The sequence below is a fragment of the Euleptes europaea genome, chromosome 2, assembly GCF_029931775.1.
Source record: "Euleptes europaea isolate rEulEur1 chromosome 2, rEulEur1.hap1, whole genome shotgun sequence".
NCBI classification, from domain to species: domain Eukaryota; kingdom Metazoa; phylum Chordata; class Lepidosauria; order Squamata; family Sphaerodactylidae; genus Euleptes; species Euleptes europaea.
The window spans coordinates 7823468-7848112 of NC_079313.1; the positions used below are offsets into that span (position 1 = coordinate 7823468).

At 47.3% G+C, this 24645-nt stretch overlaps 1 protein-coding gene across 1 annotated transcript in view; it reads left to right on the forward strand.

The window, feature by feature from the left end:
• ATP8B3 (ATPase phospholipid transporting 8B3) overlaps positions 1-24645 on the forward strand; it is a 76047-nt gene that overhangs the window by 19990 nt on the left and 31412 nt on the right. Inside the window, exons 4-9 of the mRNA XM_056867703.1 lie at positions 12490-12598; positions 17382-17495; positions 18150-18248; positions 20724-20785; positions 22739-22811; positions 23733-23803. Of these exons, the coding sequence (XP_056723681.1) occupies positions 12490-12598; positions 17382-17495; positions 18150-18248; positions 20724-20785; positions 22739-22811; positions 23733-23803 (528 nt within the window). The remainder of the gene's footprint in view (positions 1-12489; positions 12599-17381; positions 17496-18149; positions 18249-20723; positions 20786-22738; positions 22812-23732; positions 23804-24645) is intronic.

A 24645-nucleotide genomic window follows, 5' to 3' on the forward strand; every position in this document is an offset into this window, starting at 1 on the left:
CGCCAGGAACTGAATCGGAAGCTTTCGCCATGCAAAGGAAGGGTTCTCAATCTCAGCCTCTCCTGCCCTGCCCACAAGACCAGGCAAAGGGTGAACAGGGCCGGGGAGTTGCCAGTTCAGCATCTGCTTTGCATGGGGAAGGGCACAGATTCAACCACCCTCAGCTCCATGAAAGCGTCAGCAGATCAGCAGGAATCAGGGAAGGCCATTTTCTGCAGCAGGCCCAGGAGAGCCCCCGCCACCCAGAGGAGGCTCTGCCAGCCCAAACACGGCGCCTCTTGTCAACAGGGGCCAGCGTGGCATGGTGTAGTGGTTAAGAGCAGTGGACTCGAATCTGGAGAACTGGGTTTCGTTCGCCTCCCCTCCACATGAAGAAGAAGAGTTGGTTTTTATACCCCGATGTTCTCTACCGTTGAGGAGACTCAGACCGGCTTACAATCGCCTGCCCTTCCCCTCACCACAACAGACACCCTGGGAGGTAGATGGGGCTGAGAGAGTTCGGAGAGAACCGGGACTGGCCCAAAGTCACCCAGCAGGCTTCATGCGGAGGAGTGGGGAAACCATCCCGGTTCCCCAGATCACAGTCCGCCACTCCTAACCGCCATAGGAGCTCCGTGGCGCAGAGTGGTAAGTTGCAGTCCTGCAGTCCAAGCGCTGCTCACGACCTGAGTTTGATCCTGATGGAAGTCGCTTTCCGGTAGCCGGCTCAAGGTCAACTCAGCCTTCCATCCTTCTGAGGTCGGTCAAATGAGTACCCAGCTTGCTGGGGGGTAAAAGGGAGATGACTGGGGAAGGCACTGGCAAAACACCCCATAAATAAAGTCTGCCTAGTAAACGTCTGGATGGGACGTCACCCCCATGGGTCAGGAATGACCCTGTGCTTGCACGGGGGACCTTTACCTTTACTCCTAACCACCACTATTCCATGCTGGCTCTCCTGCTGTGTGATCTTGGGCCAGTCTGTTCTGAGGGGGGAAGGCGATTGTAAGTAGCTTTGAGACTTCTTAAAGGTAGAGAAAGGTGGGGTGTAAAAGCCAACTCTTCTTCTTCTCCTCCTTCTCCTCCTTCTCCTTCTCCTCCTTCTTCTTCTCCTCCTTCTTCTCCTCCTCCTTCTTCTCCTTCTTCTCCTCCTCCTCCTTCTTCTTCTCCTTCTTCTTCTTCTCCTCCTCCTCCTTCTTCTCCTCCTCCTTCTCCTCCTCCTCCTTCTCCTCCTTCTTCTTCTCCTTCTTCTCCTCCTTCTTCTCCTCCTTCTTCTCCTCCTCCTTCTCCTCCTCCTACTCCTCCTCCTCCTCCTTCTTCTCCTCCTCCTCCTCCTTCTTCTCCTCCTTCTCCTTCTCCTTCTCATCCTTCTCCTTCTCCTTCTCCTTCTCATCCTCCTCCTTCTCCTCCTCCTCCTTCTCCTCCTTCTTCTCCTCCTCCTCCTCCTTCTCCTCCTTCTTCTCCTTCTTCTTCTCCTTCTCCTCCTCCCCCCCTCATGATTTTAAATCAAAGTCTTATTTTCTGGGGGGCAGATTAAAGTTGTGCTTGATACTCAGCTGGCATTTTAATATATATTGATTGTGTCTTGAAAAAAAATATCTTTGAAGTCTTGGTTCAGCAAGGAGCTCAAAGTCCCCAGATGTTCTGGATTTGGGGTCTGAATGTCCACTGTTAGCAAAAGGCTAGGCCTACAGAGCGTTCTTCTTCTCCTCCTCCTCCTCCTTCTCCTCCTCCTCCTCCCAGGCTGACGTTTCTCCCCCCAGCTCTTAGCTCTTTCTCAACTCCCTACTCTTAGAAGTTTCCTGGCTTGCACTTTTGCCTGTAGGATTGTTGTTTTGTAGGACTACCTCCTGGGGCACGCGTTGACTCCCCGCCCACCCAAAAGGCCTGCCTGTTCTCGCCGCAGTGCAGAGAGGCAAACACTCTTGGGCTCACCCTGCAGGGTTTGAAGTAGGATTCTAGAGCTGCTGCTTCCTTTGTGGGATGTTTTGCACCCCTGGCGATGGCATCAGCGCCCAGGGTTGCCAATTCTGGTGTGGGAGATTCCTGGAGATCTGGAGGTGGAGCTTGGGGAGGGATCTCAGCAGGGATGTGATTCCATAGAGTCGACTCTCTGAAGCTGCCGTCTCCTCCAGAGGGACTGGTCTCTGTAGTCAGGGGATCACTTGTAATTCCAGGAACATAAGAAAGGCCATGCTGGATGAGACCCAGGCCCATCAAGTCCAGCAGTCTGTTCACACAGTGGCCAACCAGGTGCCTCCAGGAAGCCCACAAACAAGACGACAGCAGCAGCATTTATCCTGCCTGTGTCCCAAAGCACCTAATTTATTCAGCATGCTCCTCTGATCTGGGAGAGAATAGGTATGCATCATGACTAGTATCCATTTTGACTCATAGCCATGAATACCCCTCTCCTCCATGAACATGTCCACTTCCTTCTTAAAGCCTTCCAAGTGGGCAGCCATCACCACATCCTGGGGCAGGGAGTTCCACAGTTTAACTATGTGTTGTTTGAAGAAAGACTTCCTTCGATCTGTTTTGAATCGCTCGCCCTCCAGCTTCGGCAGATGACCCCCTGCGTTCTGGTATTATGAGAGAGGGAGAAAAGCTTCTCCCTGTCCTCTCTCTCCATACCATGGATAATTTTATAGACCTTCTGGCAGGAGAACTCCAGGCCCTACCTGGAGGTTGGCAAGTTGGCAACCCTGTCGATGCCCTAGGCTGGCAGCTGAGTCAGGCCGTGCCCGATATCCCCTCCTTCCTGGAGGCTGCATGTTACCCAAGATCGAGTCTAGCGCCAGCCTGCCTAAGCCAGAATATTTTGTTCAGCTTAATTGCCTGGTTGATGAGTGATAGCTCAGCAAAGTTATGCCAGTGTTCCCTCAGCTTTTATCTCCCCTTCCTTTCTCTACCCGTTTTTAATCCATTGGCCTCGAAGAAGCTCAAGGTGGCATAGTGAGTTCGTCTGCTTCTGTTTTATCCTCACAACAACCCTGTGCGGTAGGGTCAGGCTGAGAGATAGAGTTGCCAGGTCCCTCTTCACCACCGGTGGAAGATTTTTGGGGTGGAGCCTGAGGAGGTTTGGGGAGGGAATTCAAGGTCATAGAGTCCAATGGCTAAAGCAGCCATTTTCTCCAGGGGAACTGATCTCTATTGGCTGGAGATCAGTTGTAATAGCAGGAGAGCTCCTGCCACCACCTGGAGGTTAAAGACCACAAGTAGCTACATTGAAATAGCTAAGACTTAAAGCATGAACAGCGCGCAAGGCTCTCTTAGAAAACACATAAATGAAATGCAATCCTCATACGCTTTATCTCAATTTTTATCTAATTTTCAACCAAAGTGTTCTGCATGCACACACAACAACCCTAGTCTAACCTAAATAATTGTTCATGAAAATTACAAAGAACCAAGCAATATAGTTGATAATGTCTCAACTTTACATCAAATCATATAAATGTCCCAAAGGGTTTCTGGAGTATTTTCTGTTGTGCTGCAAATAGCAGCAATCAATCAAAGCGACCCGACGGTGCAGATAAAGTCCGGGGAAGATCTTCAAAGCGGCTGCAGCCTAAGATACATGATCTCCCGGGCTGCAGCTGGCAAGGGACATGGCCTCGATTCACCCACGTTTCAAGCTTTCTTCAGCCTGCCACAAATGAGTTATTTCTTCCGTAGAAGTTTTACGTGCAGCACACAGTCGCGTATTTTTTAACTTATCCAAGGGAGCCCTTGGTCTGAAACCGGTATCAAAAGAGATGAGCTTAGCGAGAGTCTGCGACTGGATCGTCTGGACGTTCTTTTAAAAATTTAGTTCAAGCAGGCAGGATCTGAACTCGGGCCACGCAGGAAAGGAACAGTAAATTTAATCCTTCCACTCCTGTGTGACTGTGCACGGATACCACCCGCGTTTACAGACACGCTCTTCAAGGACAGAAGCCCTTCTCTTTTCCCATCTAGGATTAATCTATGCAGAGGTAGATTGCTTCAGAACAGGAACTTCTGTTTCACAGTCCTGGCTAATTGATGTCGAGGACCCTTTTCCTCCTCCGTAAATTTGTTTAATCCTCTTTTAAATGTCTATTTGATTAAAATATTATTTATATCCCACATTTCCTTCCGTGGCTCCAGGCAGCTTAGAAATTCACAATTAAAATATACCAAATGCATTAAAAGTCCCTCTTCCCCTTTCAGCCATTTCCCTTTTAACCTAGGGTTGCAGGCTCTGGGCTGGCAGTTTCCTGGAGAGTTGTGGGGTGGCGTTTGGGAAGGGCTGGGTTTTGGGGTGGAGAGGGACCTCAGCAGGATATAACACCATAGACTCCACCCTCCAAAGCATACATTTTATCTAGGTGAACTGATCTCTGTGGTCTGAAGATGAGTTATAATTCTGGGTAGGGTTGCCAGGTCCCTCTTTGCCACCGGCGGGAGGTTTTTGGGGTGGAGCCTGAGGACGGCGGGATTTGAGGAGGGGAGGGACTTCAATGCCATAGAGTCCAATGGCCAAAGCAACCATTTTCTCCAGGTGAACTGATCTCTATTGGCTGGAGATCAGTTGTAATAGAAGGAGATCTCCAGCTAATACCTGGAGGTTGGCAACCCTAATTCTGGGAGACCTTTAGGCCCCACCTGGAGGATGGCAGCCCTAACCAGTGGCCTTCACTGCCCCCAGTGGCAGTGAGTTCCACAAGATAATTCTGCACTGCATGGATAAAGAAGAACAAATCAGCCCCATTAGGGCTGCCAACTCTGGCTTGAGAAATTCCTGGCAATTTGGGGGTGAAGACTGGGGAGGGCAAGGTTTGGGGAGGGGAGAGACCTCAGCAAGGCGCAACACCATACGGCCCACCCACCAAAGCCGTCCTTTTCTCCAGGGGAATCGATCTTTCTAAGTCTGGAAATCCGTTCCAATTCCAGGAGATCTCCAGGCCCCACCTGGAGGCTAGAAAAAACTGCAGCGGAGTCTTCAAATACAAAAGTAGCAAAGTCTAACTGGTGCTTACACATATATGACATTACAAAAACATAGTGAAAGACATAAACAAGAACTCTTGGAAATATATACAATATATACAGCTTAAGTTTTAGTGCAGTCTCTATGCAACATAGCAATCAGATCTTCTAGGTATATATTCCTTTTTTCTTCAATAAGTCCAATAATAGGTACAAAAGTCCCAAAAGAACCACTTTTTGGGAAGCGATGGGGTTTTTACGGCCGTATCAATGTCTTTTCTTCAGCCCCAATCCTATATTAAATATAACATATGTTGTTGTTGCTAATACAACAACATATTTGGGACTTTTGTACCTATTATTGGACTTATTGAAGAGGAATATATACCTAGAAGATCTGATTGCTATGTTGCATAGAGACGGCATTAAAACTTAAGTTGTATATATTTCCAAGAGTTCTTGTTTATGTCTTTCACTATGTTTTTGTAATGTCATATATGTGTAAGCACCAATTAGACTTTGCTACTTTTGTATTTGAAGACTCCGCTGCAGTTTTTTCTAACCAATTGGTATAAGCACAGAGGTGCCTTGTTATTTTGGATTGATCCCACCTGGAGGCTGGCAACCCCTTGTCTTTTGGTGAAGTTTGTTTAAAAAAGCAAAAAAAACCAGAACAACTTCCCACTGCACAAGGAAGGGAAAGAGCAATTTCATAAGAAATCGGCAGAGAAGATTTGCTGCCCCTTGCCATGGTGTAATACCAGGAAGGAGGCGTTGAGTAACTGCCAACAGTCAGGAACGGCCAGAAATATGCTGCTGGCTTGTGATTTGCGTGTGTGCCTGAGTCGTCAGGCTTGTTAAGCCCTCAGTCCATTTGCGCAAAACCGACGGGCATCACGAAAAGGAATCCAGTGCTCAGAAGAGCATCGAATGGCTGGATGCCCCACAGGTATGCTAACGCCGTCAGGGAATCTCTGAGTGCGGCTCACCCCTTGGCCCTAGGCTTGGTCTGTTTGGAAAAAGCCCATGATGCGAGGGACACCTCCTTAGCGGCTTGTAAGTGGGGTTGCCAGTTCTAGATTTTAGGGACCGATTCAGGGGTTGTCATGGGTTTGCATCTTCCCCTCCTCCTCTACGTTCTGGCAGTGAATACTGTCATGGGGGGGGGAAGGATCCTGTGAAATAAAATTGTGGTCGTACAACCATGTAGGGGTCACTGGGTGTGTGTGGGGGAGGTGGTTGTGAAATTCCTGCATTGTGCAGGGGGTTGGACTAGATGACCCTAGTGGTCCCTTCCGACTCTATGATTCTATGATTCTTGGATCACACCAACAATGCTTTCGTGCAATGTTTTCGCAAGCTGCAATTGGGAACATGTGGGAAAGATGCCGAGGGGAACTGGGAACTGTGGCAAAACAGGTGTGCATGGTACTCTGTACAAAATTCAGATTTTTTTTTTTTAAAAAAAAAAACACCCTGAAGGATCCGTTTTGTATAACTGAAAGCAAGAGCTGGTAATTTAGAACTCTAAAACCTAGAGAGTAGTTTGGCGAGGGAGAATTTTGGAAGCGTCCCCTGTCTCTTGCTAGGGTGATGTGGAATGACACATTGGAAGCGGGTAAATGACGGTTGTTTGGTTTGTTGCCTTTCTAGATCTCAGAATGGCAGACAAGGAATCTCCCAGCAGCTACCTAAAAGCAACCAAAGAACAGCAAGGTATGTGAGAGAGGCAGGAAATAAGGATGATTGGGGGCATGTAATTCTGCAGGACTGGCGGAATGCTTATTTCAATTGCTGCTTTTGATCCATGTGTTACTTTTACGTGTTTTTAAATGTCTTTTTAACTGTTTGCCGCCTTTAGGGTTCTAATTGGGGGGAAAGGCGGGATCCACGTGTGTTTGATAAATAAAATGAAGGAAGTACTGGTTTGGAGGAGAAACCGCAGGAAACGCCAGGTTTTTTAGCCCACTTACAAGAGTCTCCGGCTATGGTTGCCAGGTCCCTCTTTGCCACCGGCGGGAGGTTTTTGGGGAGGAGCCTGAGGAGGGCATGGTTTGGGGAGGGGAGGGACCCCAATGCCATACAGTCCAATTGCCAAAGCTGCCATTTTCTCCGGGTGAACTGATCTCTGTCGGCTGGAGATTAATTGTAATAGCAGGAGATCTCCAGCTAGTACCCGGAGGTTTGGCAATCAAAACAAGAACGAGTGCCCCAAGTTTGGTTATTGGAAATCTCAGGCACTAATGGCAAGAACACAAAACAGTGTCAAAGAAAACTTAGCGCTAATTTGGCGCTAATGTGTCGAATAAAAATATAAATCTGCATTCTTGCTGAAAGAATAACCTGTCAATGTCTTGGTGAAGGTGTGGTTTACCCTGGTATTGCCAGACCATGAAAAACTGCATTTCATGGTCTGCATGTTTAGCCTGGAGGTAATGTGTGGTAAGCAGCATCTCTAAGTTTTTATTGCGCACATGCAATCGGTGTTCACCGATCCTGAGTTTAATTTGCCATTTCGTTTTACCCGTGTACAATAATCCACACAAGCATCTAATAATGTACACCACATTCTTACTGTTACAGTTGGAAAAATATTTTAAAGTGAATTTGAAGCCTGTGCGGGTGTCCACAAACTTTTTTACAGGTAGCGCCTGCGCACAAGCGACACATTCACCACACCGGAAGTGTCCAGCAGGTTGTAGTGACCGGTTGTAGTAGGTTTCGTTATGTCGGAATGAATTAGCCGGTCCTTAAAGGACCAAGTACGCTTTAATCTGAACAGGGGTGGTTGTTGACAACCTGGAATCCCACTGACCAAATGCCAATGTTTTTTAATTGCTTTTTGTATATGCCCTGTTAGAGGCGAGTATTGCAGCGCAGCTGTTATACCCCTTCCAAATGTGTCTTTGTTTTTATCCTTCAATAAATCATTTCTCTGAGTATTGTCTGCTTTTATTCTGGCTTGTTGGATAACATTAGTTGGATAACCACGTGTGGTAAGAGTGTGATGCAAAGAGTCAGCTTCATTTTTATAATCTTCATTATTGGTGGCGTTTCTTTTTAACTGAATGAATTGACCATACTGTAAATTCTAGATTAAATGTTTGGGGTGATGGAATTGGAAGTGCAGTAGCGCCCCCTTATCTGTTTGTTTCTTAAAGGGCTTTACCGCTAATTGATGAGTATGTGTCCTGTAAATAGAAATATCCAAAAAATTAATGGCATTATATTCAGACGTACTAGTAAATTTTATATTGCTGTGACAAGAATTTAACCATGTTATAAATGCCTCCAATGTCTTGGTGATGGTGCGCTTCAATTCCTTGTAAGTTTTCTTTGACACTGATGAGCACTAACACATTTTTACAGAACAAAAGTTCTGAAGAGAATATGTATTTGTGGACTGCCAATGACGAAAAAGCGGTTGCGAAATAGGATACTTACCGGAGACCTATTTTGGCTTTCACCACACAACACTGAAGAACTTTATATCATTGGACTTTTGATGCTACTTCAGAAGAATTCTATACATGTTTGATCATGTTTCGGCATAATTTGTAATAAGTTATTGATGTGCTGTGCTTGGCTTTCACCACACAAAGTTGAAGAACTTTATATCATTGGATTTTTGATGCTACTTCAGAAGAATTCTACACATGTTCGATCATGTTTCGGCATCATTTGTAATAAGTCATTGATGTGCTGTGCTTGTGCTAATTATACTATTTGCAGTAGCAACATTGTTTTGCGGTCTTGCCATTAGTGCCTGAGATTTCCAGTACCGGGAGGTTGGAAACCCTATTTCCGGCTAAATATTAGGAAGAACTTCCTGACAGAGCGGTTCCTCAGTGGGATAGGCTTCCTTGGGAGGTGGTGAGCTCTCCTTCCCAGGAGGCTTTTAAGCAGAGGCTAGATGGCCATCTGTCAGCAATGCTGATTCTGTGAACTTAGGCAGATACCATGAGAGGGAGGGCAGGAAGGGTTGCATCAGTGATTGGCTATCGTGGCCCTTTCTTGCATGGCCAGGGTAATGCCGATCGCCACTTTGGGGTCAGGAAGCAATTTTCCTCCAGGCCAGATTGGCCAGGGATCCAGGAGGGTTTTTTTTTTTTTGTCATCTTCTGGGCATGGAGTAGGGGTCACTGGGGGTGTAGCGGGGAGGTACTTGTGAATTTCCTTCATTGTGCAGGGGGTTGGACTAGATGACCCTGGTGGTCCCTTCCAACTCCATGATTCTATGATTAAAAACTGAAGCAGAACCTCAGTGACTAAATATAATGATCCATAGGCCAATGCTCTGAGACATCAGGAACACATTCTGACCACATGACAAGGAGGGTGGTGGCAAATTTCACATCAAACGTCAAGTTTGCCATGTTCGATTGGAAGTGGGCCAATTGCCGGGTTTGTTTGGTTCATGCTGATTGACTCAAATGCCTGCTGCCAAACAGGTTAGCATTCGGTGTTTGCAAAATGGAGCGTGCGCCAAAGCACTCCAGTTCCATACAGATCGGTAGCCATTCACAACACTAAGAACTACTTAGTCGAACAGCAAGTGGTACAATTTTTTCAAAGCCCAGTGTTTTAGGGATAGAATACAATAGAATAGAATCACAGAGTTGGAAGGGGCCATAGAGGCCATCTAGTCCAACCCCCTGCTGAATGCAGAATCAGCCTAGAGCATCCCTTACAAGTGCTTGTCCAGCCTCTGCTTAATATCCAGTCAGTGTCTTTCTGCCCTCAATTTAAACCCACTATTGCAAGTCCTATCCTCTGCTGCCAACAGGAACATCTCCCTGCCCTCCTCTAAGTGACAGCCTCCCAATACTTAAAGAGAGCAATCGTGTCCCCCCTCAACCTCCTCTTCTCCAGACTGAACATTCCCAAGTCCCCCAGCCTTTCCTCGTAGGGCTTGGTCTCCAGGCCCCTGATCACCCTCGTCAGTCTCCTCTTCACCCGCTCCATTCTGTCCACATCCTTTTGGAAATGAGGCCTCCAGAACTGCATACAGTACTCCAGGTGTGGCCAGACCAACTCTGGGTTGGGAAATTCCTGGAGATTTGGGGGTGGAGCCTGGGGAGAGATCTCAGCAGTGAAAATGCCATAGACTTGGGGTGGGGTTGTGGCTCAGTAGTAGAGCATCTGCTTGGCATGCACAAGGTCCTAGGTTCAATCCCCGGCATCTCCAGTTAAAGGGACGAGGCAAGTAGGTGATGTGAAAGGCCTCTGCCTGAGACCCTGGGGAGCTGCTGCCGGTCTGAGTAGACAATACTGACTTTGATGGACCCAGGGACAGATTCAGTAGAAGGCAGCTTCATGACCCTATCCTCCAAAGCCACCATTTCCCCCAGGGGAACTGATCTCTGTAGTCTGGAGATCAGTTCCAATCCTGGAAGATCTCCAAGCTCACCTGAAGGTTGGCAGCCCTGTTTATTCATGACTGATTTATGTGATTTTTTTGGACTGATTTAACTGGCTGGGGCTAATCCAAAACGTGCATTTTGCTTACATTTTCTGCCCGCTGTGCCACGGTAGGTCTGTTAAAAAACAAACAAACAAATCAGTACCAGTAGTAGAAAAGAGCAAGAGTCCAGTAGCACCTTAAAGACTAACAGAAATGTTTTCTGGCAGGGTATGAGCTTTCGTGAGCCACAGCTCACTTTTTCAGATACAGCTAGAATCTGAAGAAGTGAGCTGTGGCTCACAAAAGCTCATACCCTGCCAGAAAATATTTTTGTTAGTCTTTAAGGTGCTACTGGACTCTTGCTCTTTTCTACTAAATCAGTAACAGCTAATTATCATTTAATAAATTCCTCAAGAAGTTTTCCCGTTGAACAGCGGGGAAAATCAACACAGTGGCCAGATAAGTCAGTTGCGCCAAACTGCACAGGGAGTCATTTATTTGGTTCAACCGTTCGTTGACCTGTTTTTGGCAGGTTGCGTCACTGTACTCCTCCCTGACTCCCTGCTCAAGTGACCGGGTGGACAGGATGTGAGCCAGACAGGGTTGCCAACCTCCAGGTACTGCAAAACAATTCACAGTGCGATGCTAATTGGCTATGCAAAAATAATCGACACTAGGCTCAGTTCTACACATATATTCAAAAGGAGACAAAAAGTAGTGCAAGCAATATCTACAAGTGAGCGATAGTCAAACGAGAGAACATAATACAACAGGTATCAAAGAACAAAGTCAAAGAACATTATATACAAAAAATCTGTGTCTAATGTTTCCCTCTGGGTCTTTAAGACTTTCTTGTTATGATACTTTGTAAGAGCTTGTCCAGAAAGTGGAAAAGATTCCTGTAGATTTTTTATGGGGTCCGTGTCAGGAATCAGACTCTTTAATCCGCTGGCCGTGTGCTGCGGGAGATTCAAACGAGGACCAAGCTGGCACTTAATGTCAAATGGAAACGTCTTCCGGGTAACAGAAGCTTTCACCAATAATGGCTTCTTCAGCCTTGTTACTTTCTTAATGCTACATAGTAGTCTGCGAGTTGATTCTTGCCTGTGTAATGGTCGCTTGTGCTTTCTGAGTCCTCCAAACCAGTTATTTTGACCAGGAGGGCTGACCTACGTAAGCCTGGAGATCAGTTGTAATTACATGAGATTTCCATGCCCCACCTAGATTAAAAGGTAAAGGTCCCCTGCGCAAGCACCGGGTCATTCCTGACCCATGGGGTGGCGTCACATCCTGATGTTTACTAGGCAGACTAAGGGCGAAAACGCACGGTCGCTTTAGCCTCCTTTATTCCCTGTTTCAGCCAGGATTCAGCATGTGCGTTCGATCCTGGCTAAGTCCTGGCTGAAACAGGGAATAAAGGAGGCTAAAGCAACCATGTGTTCTCGCCCTAAGTTTTACGGGGTAGTTTGTCATTGTCTTCCCCAGTTGTCTACACTTTAACCTCCAGCAAGGCAGGTACTCATTTTACTGAACTTACCACTATATGGGAGAAGCCAGGTGGTGGCTATTACAACTGACCTCCAGGTGACAGAGATCAGTTCACCTGGAGAAAATGGCTGCTTTGGAAGGTGGACCCTATGTTGTTTTATCCCATTGAAGTCCCTCCCCTCCCTCCTCAGCCTCCACCCCCAAAATCTCCAAGTGTTTCCCGGCCCATAGCTGGCAACCTTAACGGAAAGACCTACAATTCCCAGGAAGCCATAGGTGGTGTTAAGTGCCGTGACATCATATCGCAAGGCATACAATTCCCAAGTTTCCATGCGAGGGTGCCAGTACCTCCATAAAGGTAAAGGTAGTCCCCCGTGCAAGCACCAGGTCATTCCTGACCCACGGGGTGACGTCATACCCAGACGTTTACTAGGCAGACTGTGTTTATGGGGTGGTTTGCCAGTGCCTTCCCCAGTCGTCTTCCCTTTACCCCCAGCAAGCTGGGTACTCATTTTCCCGACCTCAGAAGTATGGAAGGACCTGGATTAGCTGTGCATAATTCTTTTCAGGAAAACCATGTGCTTGTTAGTTAGATAGCTTTGGGAAGGATGACCCTTCCCGGCAAAGATAATGCCTTGAGAGTTTGAGACCTGCCCTCAGTGAAGGTCTTCTGCCTTTCCAGATTTCTCTTGGATCGTGAGAGCGAACGACCGGGCATACCACGAGCAATTTCAGAAGAGGTACGCCTACTGTCTGAAAAAGAAAAAATATGCGGTAAGGAAGAATTTGTGGAGTCTTATTGGGGGGGGGATTTATTCTCTCAAGAATATTGCATTGCCTCAAAATCCAATTTTGGAAGCAATATATAATCATGAGTAGTTTTTTTTTTTAATTTAGAAATCTAAGAATTTGCTAGTTGTAGAATGTATGTCAAGTTTCTTTAATTTTTTTTTAATTAGACTTTTAGGGTTCAGAATTGAAAATGACATGGGGAAAGGAAAAATGGGGAAAGAAATTAGGTTCCTGTGTCCAAGTTTAGTCAGTAATTTATAACGTTTCTCAATATTCGCTTTAGCTTATGGTGCACCCCGAAGTTTCTCTAACATTAAAATATAGCACGAACATGTATAATGTTCCAGCTAATCATAATTTACTAATATTAAATATATGTGAAGTTTCTTGTCTACTCCGCCTTGAATCATTAGGATGATTAGAGAGTAGTGTTGTGTAGTGGTTAGAGCCTTGGAAACCCAAGTTCGAAATCTGACAGAGGGCTAAACTATACATTTGTTTACAAGATGTCTTCAGGTTTACCACTTCGATCAGAATCAAACGTCAATGCCAAGAACACTGCTTTATAAGCCTCAGAAGCTGATTTTGCTGATGATGGGTGGCATGGGTCAAGGAGCGGGCTGCTGCTCCTCCCCCCCTCAGCCTTTTCCCTGAGCCTAAAGAACCCCCAGTGGGAAGTTATTTGCATAACTTTGGAGCTGCGACTGCGCTAGGGTTGCCAGCTCCAGGTTGGGAAATACCTGGAAATTTTGGGGGTGGAGTATGAGGAGGGCGGGGTTTGGAGAGGGGAGGGACTTCAATGCCATAGAGCGGGGGGTGTCAAATGTAAGGCCTGGGGGCCAAATCCGACCCCTTGAGAGCTTTTATCTGGCCAGCGATCCAGCCAAGGCAGCCACCCCACCCCTCTCGATCTGGGCTGGCGAGGCATGGCCTGGCCCGACCAAGCGACATTTATGTCCTTTCTGGCCCTTGTAACAATTGAGTTCAACACCCCTGCCATAGAGTCCATTTGCCAAAGCGGCCGTTTTCTCCAGGGGAACTGATTTCTATCGGCTGGAGATCAGTTGTAATAGCAGGAGATCTCCAGCCACCACCTGGAGGTTGGAAAGAACAAAACAGCCCTATGACCAAATGATATCCAAAATACAATCCTGTACTATGCAAAAATCTTTATCTAACATTCAACCACAATAATGAAAGCAGACATACAAAGAAAGAAGAGAGTTTAATACTGTCCAAGACCAGCATAAAAACATACCAGATATACATACATAATATAACACATATAAAAGTGCATCAGGTGTGAGCCCCTATAACATCTTACAATCTCTCACTCATAGAAGCCGTTAAGCGCTTAATTAATTAAGCGCTTAACGACATACAAAAATATACTTATCAGATCTACCAAAACATAAATAAGACCAATACAGAATAGTGAAAACTCACATACAGTCCTATTAAGGAAATGAAAGGTCTATTACAACCAGTATGCCAGAATCACAATACAGTGTAAATATTTCACAAGCACCCAGCTGTCCGTAAACAAATTAAATAAGCGAGAAGGGCTTCCGGTAAAGTCCCATTTCATTGCTCTTTCTTCAGTCGCTTTTTTACGGACAGCTTGTGAAATATTTTGCATAGTAAAAAGGTAAAGGTCCCCTGTGCAAGCACTGGGTCATTCCTGACCCTTGTGGTGACGTCACATCCCGACATTTACCAGGCAGACTTTGTTTACGGCGTGGTTTGCCAGTGCCTTCCCCTGTCATCTTCCCTTTACCCCCAGCAAACTGGGGCCTCATTTTCCCGACAGAAGGATGGAAGGCCAAGTCGACCTTGAGCCGGCTACCTGAAACCGACTTCCATCGGGATCGAACTCAGGTCATGAGCAGAGCTTTTGACTGCAGTACTGCAGCTTATCACTCTGTGCCACGGGGCTCCTATTTTGCACAGTATAGGATTGTATTTTGGATGTCGTTTGGTCATAGCACTGTTTTGTTCTTTCCACCACCTGGAGGTTGGCAACCCTCGACTGCGCGATGTGCTGTCCTTTTCCGAATGCTTGCCAAAAGCCCACTGAGCATTTCTGAGCGTCCAGTAGGCATGCTTGCAGAAAGGTGCGAGGGTCCATGCCTATCAAAACCAAAAGCAACCCATCAAAGAACGAGTGGATTTACAAATTGTTTGACATACCGGTAGCCTCAATGTTAAAATTAACCTGTTTGGTTAAAAAAAAACCATTCAATGACTTCAGGCATAAATGGCAACAACTTTATGATAATTATGCTTCGTCATGTTATGTTATATTAACTGTATTTAGTATGTTAACATGAAACATAAAATATGTAATCGATACATTTAGTATTAGCCTTTAACAGAGGAGGCCTATATTATTATTAGAGATGTTATTATTATTATGTGCTTATGAAATGATTAAGGTAAGGTAAAGGTCCCCTGTGCAAGCACCGGGTCATTCCTGACCCACGGGATGACATCACATCCCAACGTTTACTAGGCAGACTCTGTTTAAGGGGTGGTTTGCCAGTGCCTTCCCCAGTCGTCTTCCCTCTACCCCCAGAAAGCTGGGTCCTCATTTTACCGACTTCGGAAGGATGGAAAGCCGAGTTGACCTTGAGCCGGCTACCTGAAACCAACTTCCGTCGGGATCGAACTCAGGTCGTGAGCAGAGCTTGGACTGCAGTGCTGCAGCTTACCACTCTGTGCCACGGGCTAGGGCTGTTGAATTTAAAAAAATTCGATATAGTTCGGATTCGGCCGAATTCGGCCCGTTTAGGTTCGGGATATGCCGAAGTCCGAACTCCCCCACTTCGGATCTGTTCAATTTGGCGGGAATTCAAAGTTCGGAAAAAAAATTTGGCCGAATAAAGCCATTAAAAACACAATTGCGCCTTTCTGCGGCTCTGGGGGGGCATTTTTGGGGTTAGAGGTCCCAAACTTTCAGCAGAGCTCCAAAGGACGTTTATTGAAAGACTCCCCAAGTTTTGTAAAGATTGGGTCAGGGGGGGCTGAGATATGGGCCCTGAAAGGGGTCCCCCCATCCTTAATGTGCATCTCTCAGCAGAGCTTGCCGCCCACGCACAAAGTTCCCAGCCCCGACAACAGTTTGCAAAGCAACACAACCTTGTAAAACAACACCTTTGCAACAGGGAAAACCCGAAGACACACAACTGAAACCTCCCCCCTCAAACCAGGGAGCGAGAGACTCGAGGGGGAACACACACCCCAGGCAGAACCGACGAAAGCCCCCTTTTGGCTTCCCCCCCACCCACAGAAACTGCTCCCTCCCCACACACACACAGACTCTGCTTTCCCCCCCCCACACACACACACAGGAGAAAAATTATAGATTAAAGCCCCCAAAGGGGTCTTACTGTAGCTGTCTTCTGTTCCATCAGGAGGGGCTGGGGAGGACTTGTAATCCAAGATGATTCCAATTAGGCACGGGACGTTTTGCTCTGGAGAAGATGCACACAGGATCGGCTGATCCATTCATCCCAATAGGGGAAAGGGGAAAGGGGAAAGCCCATATCTCGGGACTCCCTGACCCAATGTTCACAAAACTTGGGTGGTCTCTTAAGAACACTGGTCTGAAACTCCGCTCAAAGTTTGGGATCTGCACCCCCAAAAATGCGCCCCCTGCAGCCACAGAAAGAGAAAAGGGGGGAGGCGATATTTCTGCCACCACTGAACCCATCTTTACAAAACTTGGGTGGTATCTTAAGAATAATTATCTGAAGCTATGCTGAAAGTTTGGGGGCTATATCCCCAAAAAAGCGCCCCCTGCAGCCACATAAATGGAAAAGGGGGGAGGGAAAAGGGGAGAGCCCATATCTCGAGACCCCCTGACCCAATGTTTACAAAACTTGGGGGGTATCTTAAGAAGCTTCATCTGAAGCTCCACTGAAAGTTTGGGGTCTGTACCCCAAAAAATGCGCCCCCTGCAGCCAAGGAAAGAAAAAGGGGGGAGCCCATATCTCGGGACCCCCTGACCCAATGTTTACAAAACTTGGGGGGTATCTTAAGAAGCTTCATCTGAAGCTCCACTGAAAGTTTTGTGTCTGTACCCCAAAAAATACGCCCCCTGCAGCCACAGAAAGGAGCAAATGTGCACAAGCACCCACACACACACACACACGAGGATTTTGCTCTCTCTCTCTCTCTCTCCCTGGCCGGGCCGCACATCAGCTGATTCCTCCAGTACTCAATCCTGACTGATTGGCCAGAAGAAGACCCAGCTTGGCCACCGATTGGCCGGGGGAGGAGAATGCTGCTTACTGACGGTTATGCTGCTTACTGACGGCCCCGAATTTGCCGGATTTATTCGCAAACTCCCGAACTGCTGAATTCGGCCCCCCCGGTTGCCCGCCAGTTTTGAGTTCGGTTCCTCCCGAACTAAAAACCACTGAATCAGGGGAAATTCGGCTGATTTTCAGTTCGGGCCGAACCGAATCAACAGCCCTACCATGGGCCTCCTATGAAATGAGTAGAAAAACTAAATATTATATATTTTACTGTAAGGGGTGCACTTAAACTAATTTTTAAGATATGTTTTTATTGTACTGACTAAACTTGGACACAGAAATCTAACACTCTCCCTCCTCCCCCCCCCCCCATTCCCTTTTTTTTCTGTACCCCATAAAATTCAATTTTTAAAAAAAGCAACATTGGCCTAACTAATTTTGAGGGCAGTATTTCTCGACGCAGAGTTCTGCTACGGTGTGCTCCATTCTGCTAATTTTCCCACCAGGGCAACGCAATCAAGACCGCCAAGTACAACGTGCTTACTTTCCTCCCTCTCAACCTGTTCGAGCAGTTTCACCGGGTGGCGAATCTCTATTTTTTGCACATCATTTTGTTGCAGGTGAGAACCGACTAGTAGCCAGCGGTTTGGGGGGGGTCGCCTTTGGGTGGGTTTGGGGAGCTGATGCCAAGCAGTTATCCTGCTCCTAACAGATTTGGGACTCCGGCTCTGTCATCTGCCCGAAGCTCAGAAACGTTCGGTGTGCAGGCTAGCTCTACGCCCATATTGATTTGGGGCTAAATATAGCTGGGGGAGGGGAACAAAATATTTCACGAAGACTTAATAACGGCCACCTTTTCCAATTCTGGAAAAGTGTGGTGTGGGAGCCAGCGTGGTGTAGTAGTTAAGAGCGGTGGTTTGGAGCAGCGGACTCTGACCTGGAGAACCAGCCTCCTTTTCTCCAGACTAAACATTCCCAACTCCCTCAGCCTTTCCTCGCAGGGCTTGGTCTCCAGGCCCCTGATCATCCTCGTTGCCCTCCTCTGCACCTGCTCTGTTCTGTCCACATCCTTTTGGAAGTGAGGCCTCCAGAACTGCGCACAATACTCCAGGTCTGGCCTGACCGATGCAGTGAACAGCGGAACTAGAACATCTTGCGATTTGGATGTGATGCCTCTGTTGATGCACCACAAGATCGCATTCGCTTTTTTGGGTCACCATTTCACACCGGCTGCTCCTATTTATCTTTAACCATTGCCTCACTGTTCTTTGTAGACCATCCCAGAGATTTCCACTCTGCCTTGGTTCGCCCTCCTGTTTCCTATCACCATCCTCCTCAGCATTCGAGGCATCCGGGACTTGATCGATGACATTGTGAGTACGGCTTTCATTGTGGGCTTGTAATTTCTGGTGGGAGCTGGCTGTCTCTTGACAAACAGGTCTTGGTACCCCGCCCAGAAACCTTGCACAGGAGTATCCCTTATCTGGACATCCGATATCCAGATTGATCCAAAAACCAGACCTATTGAGCTGGCATGCAGGCATTACTCACAGGCCCTCAGCAGTGCCATTGATGGTTCGATGTACACAAAATTATTTGAAATATTGTTTAAAATTACATAAGGACATAAGAAAGGCCCTGCTGGATCAGACCCAGGCCCATCAAGTCCAGCAGTCTGTTCACACAGCGGCCAACCAGGTGCCTCTAGGAAGCCCACAAGCAAGACGGCTGCAGCAGCATTTATCCTGCTTGTGTTCCACAGCACCCAATATTATGGGCCTGCTCCTCTGATACTGTAGAGCAGTGATGGCGAACCTTTTACAGACCAAGTGCCCAAACAGCAACCCAAATGCAAACCCTGGGCTAGACGCGCTTTGCAAAAAAACATAACCAAGCCAAGCACCCTTCCAAGCCGGCGCCGGGGGGCGAGGAGGTGGAAATAAGCTCCTCCTGCATACGGTATCCATTGGCCTGGGGGAGAAGACGGCTGCTGCCGCCGCTGCTCTCCCCTTCGCGACGCGGCTTGCAGAGCGGGACTGGTGCCAAGCGGAGAAGCGCGCTCTGTAGCAGCTCCCGACAGGGGGGCTCCGAGGGGAGGGGAGGGAAAGGGGGGAGCGATTCCCAACTCACAGCGCAGCCTACCGGGGGGGGAGAGAAATCCCTCTTCCCCCGGCCTCCAAGGGGCCAGGGCCACTCACAGCAGGCAGAGGGCGAAGGCGCCGGCCACGCTCTTGCGCACCAGGAAGCTGCCGTCGCGGCCGGCCCGGGCCAGCAGCTACCTGGCCGGCCGCACCACTACGCCTGCCGCCTCGCCCCTGCCTCCGCCCCCGCCCCACGACAAAGTTGGCTGCGGCGCGGCGGACACTTGCGTCGAGGCCGCGAGGAGGGGCGGAGGAGGGGGCAGACGCGACAGCTCCATGCGTGCCCACAGAGAGGGCTCCGAGTGCCGCTTATGGCACGCGTGCCATAGGTTCGCCAACATGGCTGTAGAGAATAGGTATGCATCATGACTAGTATCCATTTTTACTAGTAACCATGAATAGCCCTCTTCATCATGAACATGTCCACTCCCCTCTTCAAGCCTTCCAAGTTGGCAGCCATCACCACATCCTGGGGCAGGGAGTTCCACAGTTTAACTATGCCTTGTGTGAAGAAATTCTTCCTTTTCTCTGTTTTGAATCTCTCAGCCTCCAGCTTCAGCAGATGACCCCGTGCTCTAGTATTATGAGAGAGGGAAGAAAGGCTTCTCCCTGTCCACTCTCTCCATACCATGCATAATTTTATAGACCTCTTTCATGTCTCCCCTTAACCACCTTCTTTCCAAGCTAAACAACCCTAAGCGTTTTACCCTCCCCTCATAGTGCAGTTGCTGGATTATACTCAGGCTATCTGTATAAAGTATACATAAAACATATATAAAACATGAATTAATTTCGTGTTTAGGCTTGGGTGCCGTCCCCAAGATATCTCATTATGTATATGCAAAACACGAAAAGCTCCAAAATACAGACCACTTCTTGGCCCAAGCAGTTCAGATAAGGGATACTCTCAACCTGTATAAAATAGGTGGAATGCTAATTTATTGGCCATATAACTGATGACAATCCATCCCTTTAGCCTTAGGACACTGAAAATGGTACAAAAATATTTTATTTATTTATACTGTTTACACACCTGTAAGCTATAAGGACACAAACATCAAAAGGGTCTGGCAATAAATTTCAAACTATACACAGTTAAAAAGCACAGTTGAAAATCAATACGCTCAGTTCAGATGAAGCCAATGTTGATTATTTATTTTTTTGGGCATTGGGAACGATCCAACAATCCAGTCTTTCCTGGATAATTATTCACTCCCAGCGGAGGATGGAGGCATTCACGGTTAGAACAGAGACTCATTCAGTGATGCTGCGGGTAGCCTCTTTGGTGGCCCAGCGCTTTGGTATTGGAGCCCAAATCTGTTTACTTCTGACACGCTTTGGGAATTGCTGGGGTCCCAGTTCAATGAGGCTGGTTCAGGGGGAATACATCGATTGTTATGGTATCAGTGATGCTATGTTTAGTATTACATTTCTATTGTGTTTTAACTTTAAGTATATGTTGGGTATTGTAAATTGATTATTTGTTGTTGTTTTATTTTATGTATTATGTATTATTGTTATGGTTAAGCTCAAGACCATTGGTCAAAGGAGCTAGTAAATAAATGGAATGCAATTGCTGGGGGAAGCCGAGGTTGGCATTTAGGACAAAGACCGCCACTTATTTTATTTTGGAAGTAAGACCAGCGTGTGCCCAGATGTACCCGTTTTGCAGAACGGTTTAATCCATTCTTCTCTTTTGCTTCTCAGGCACGGCACCGGAGCGATGGGGAAATCAACAGCCGCCCCTGCGAGATTTTGACTGGGGAAAGGTGAGGAAGAGCTGAGCCAAAACACAGTGAAAGATTTCAGAAAATATATCCCCCACCCCTGGAAAAGTGTTCCTATGAAACCCTCCTTCCCAATACCCATTCAGAGTAAGGCAGGTGGCCTTGTTCTGAATTGGCTTCATGACATCATTCCTGCAGCCAAATCCGATTGGCCGGCTGTTGACATGCTGTCATTTCATTCACGATGGGATCCTGGATTGGCTGGGATCCCGTCTTTCTTTTTACAAACGCAGCTCTGAAGAAGCTGCCGATCAGGCAGCTCCTCCGAGCACAGTGGGTCTCTCAGGGCCATGTTTATTTTTCAAGAAATCTTTGCAAAAGGCAGAGTGCCTCTGAGCATAGGCAGAGGACACAGAAGAACAGATGAAGAACCCTTCAGTGTTTCCCGCAATGGATGACCAGATGACCCTGGAAACCCCACAAGCAGTGCACAGGGGGCCTAACCTCCCACTGTCAGTATTTGGAGGTACATCATCTTTGAATATGGAGGCTCTACCTAGTAGGGTTGCCAACTTCCAGGTAGTAGCTGGAGATCTCCCGCTATTACAGCTGATCTCCAGCCGACAGAGATCAGTTCACCTGGAGAAAATGGCTGCTTTGGCCATAGGACTCTATGGCATTGAAGTCCCTCCCCTCCCCAAACCCCACCCTCCTCAGGCTCCTCCCCAAAAACCTCCCACCGGTGGCAAAGAGGGATCTGGCAACCCTACTACTTAGCCACCATGGCCAATAGCTGCTGATGGACTTCTCCTCCTCCATGCATTTTTCTAATCCCTGTTCAAGATCATCTAGCGCTACATCCTGAGGCTATGAGTTCCATGTATTAATTTGCTGTTGTGTGAAGCAAGACTTCCTGTCGTCAGTCTTGAATCAGGACTTCCTGTTATCTGCCCTGAATCTCCTGCGCATTACTAATAATGGCAAGAAACCATTCCTATCGCTCCCATAAAGTGAGCAATGGCTCACATCCTGTATATTCAGTACCTATAGCCATCTCTCTGCTCTCGTTGCTGACACTTTGCCAGTTGCATCTATCAAAAGGAGATCAGCGACAGATTTAGTATACTGTCTGAGGCATGAGCAATACCAAACGAAGCATCCCTTTTGCTGTGGGTATCCCTTTTGTTGTGGGTAGCAGGGACAGGATGGTTTGGGGTGGGCTCAGGGAAAACCATAGAAGACGCATCCAGCCCATCCTTCCATCGCAGCAGTGAGTTCCACAAGTTAATTCTGTGCTGTGTGCGCTCCAAAGCTATTGTCAGTTGCCGTCATTGAGAGCCAGCATGGTGTAGTGGTTAAGAGCGGAGGACTCTAATCTGGAGAACCGGGTTTGATTCCCCACTCCTCCACATGCAGGCAGCTGGGTGACATTTGGCTAGTCACAGCTCTCTCTGAACTCTCTCAGCCCCACCTACCTTACAAGGTGTCTGTTGTGGGGAGAGGAAGGGAAGGCGATTGTAAGCCAGTTTGAGACTCCTTAAAGAGGTTGAGAAAATCAAGGTATAAAAACCGTCTCTTCTTCTTCTTCTTCTTCTTCTTCTTCTTCTTCTTCTTCTTCTTCTTCTTCTTCATTTTCTTTCTTTTTTTGCTTTAATGTTTTGTATGCCACATTTCCACATTCTTAACAACAGCCCTAGAAGGTAGGCCAATGTGCTGAACGCTGAGCCATCGCTAAAAGCAGGGTATAAAAACCAACTCCTCCTCCTCCTCCTCCTCCTCCTCCTCCTCCTCCTCCTCCTCCTCCTCCTCTTCTTCTTCTTCTTCTTCTTCTTCTTCTTCTTCTTCTTCTTCTTCTTCTTCTTCTTCTTCTTCTTCTTCTTCTTCTTCTTCTTCTTCTTCTTCTTCTTCCCCAGAGCTCCTTTTTCCAGAGGCAGAAGAACAGGTCTCCTCTACCCCTTGAGAATACAACCTTGTGTTTTGTCATGTTCTTCATAGTTTTTCCAAGAAGCAATGGAAAGACATACGTGTCGGCGATATCGTTTGCCTCCGCAAGGACAGCTTTGTGCCGGTATGCGAGCCCCATTCCTCACCAGTGTTTTGCTCGGTCCATGTGTGTCAATACCTCTCAAGGGTAGGATGCACATTCCAACACAATAAGGGCCCTCATGGATGTCTCGACTAGACGCTAGTACTTCTGGGGGGATTCCCCGAGAATTAGGGTTGCCAACCTCCAGGTACTAGCTGGAGATCTCCTGCTATCCAGCTGATAGAGATCAGTTCCCCGGGAGAAAATAGCTGCTTTGGCAATTGGAATCTATGGCATTGAAGTCCCTCCCCTCCCCAAATCTTGCCCTCTTCAGGCTCCATCCCAAAAATCTCCAGGTATTTCCCAACCTGGAGCTGGCAACCCTAACTCTATGGAATTATGCCCTGCTCAGGTTCCTCCCGGCCTAGGAATGCCAACCTCCAGGTGGTGGCTGGAGATAGGGTTGCCAACCACCAGGTACTAGCTGGAGATCTCCTGCTATTACAACTGACCTCCAGCCAACAGAGATCAGTTCACCTGGAGAAAATGGCCACAATGGACTCTATAGCATCTAAGTCCCTCCCCTCCTCAAACCCCGCGCCAAAAACCTCCTGCTGATGGTGAAGAGGGACCTAGCAACCCTAGCTGGAGATCTCCTGATATTACAACTGATCTCCAGGTGAAAGAAATCAGTTTCCCTGGAGAAAATGGATGCTTTGGCCATTGGAATCTATGGCATTGAAGTCCCTCCCCTTTCCAAACCCCGCCCTCCTGGTGGCGAAGAGAGACCTGGCTCTACCCCCCCCAAAAAAAACCGCCAGGTATTTTCCAACCTGGAGCTGGCAACCTTATCCCTGCCCTCCCCAGGCTCCACCTCCAAATATCCAGGAATTCCCCCAACCCAAAGTTGGCAACCCTGTCTCTGATAGAAGTTCTCCTATTTCTTCTTTGTTTTTTTCCAAGGCTGACCTCCTCTTACTCTCCAGTTCGGAACCCAGCAGCCTTTGCTACGTGGAAACGATGGACATAGACGGGTAATATTTTCTGGCGATGGGGAAAGCTCCTCCTGTCTTCCGAGGGGCTGGAGGATGTGCGGGATCCGGGGATGCATAGCATGGGAAGCCTGTTGAGGCTTAGAGATAGGGTTGTCAGGTCCCTCTTCGCCACCGGCGGGAGGTTTTTGGGGCAGAGCCTGAGGAGGGCGGGGTTTGGGGAGGGGAGGGACTCCAATGCCATAGAGTCCAATTGCCAAAGTGGCCGTTTTCTCCAGGTGAACTGATCTCCATCAGCTGGAGATCAGTTGTAATAGCAGGAGATCTCCAGCTAGTACCTGGAGGTTAGAATGCAAAAAAAAGCAAACAACCTATGCTGCAAATGTGAATAGGCTATATATCAAAAGGCAGCACAAAGGCTCAATATTAAGTATGCAACAAATTCATTATTTATTCCTAAATCATTAACATATACACATATTATTCCTAAAACTAATCTATTCTATAAGCAAACACTCGTCACAAAAAGTGTATTTAACAAATAATGCTAAACAAAATATAGGACCGAAGGCCATTCAGGTATAGGTATACACAAAGTCTTCAAGTAATATCAACAAGTCCGCGCCCTCTAGATCCTGGCTGCGTTTTGTGACGTTCTTCTTCAGCTTGTTGATTATAATTTGATTAATTTATCCATTTGGTGAAGCTACTACGATCTACAATTTACAATCAACAAGCTGAAGAAGAACTTCACGAAACGCAGCTAGGATCTAGAGGGCGCATACTTGTTGATATTACTTGAAGACTTTGTGTATACCTATACCTGAATGGACTTGGGTCCTATATTTTGTTTAGAATTATTTGTTAAATACACTTTTTGTGAC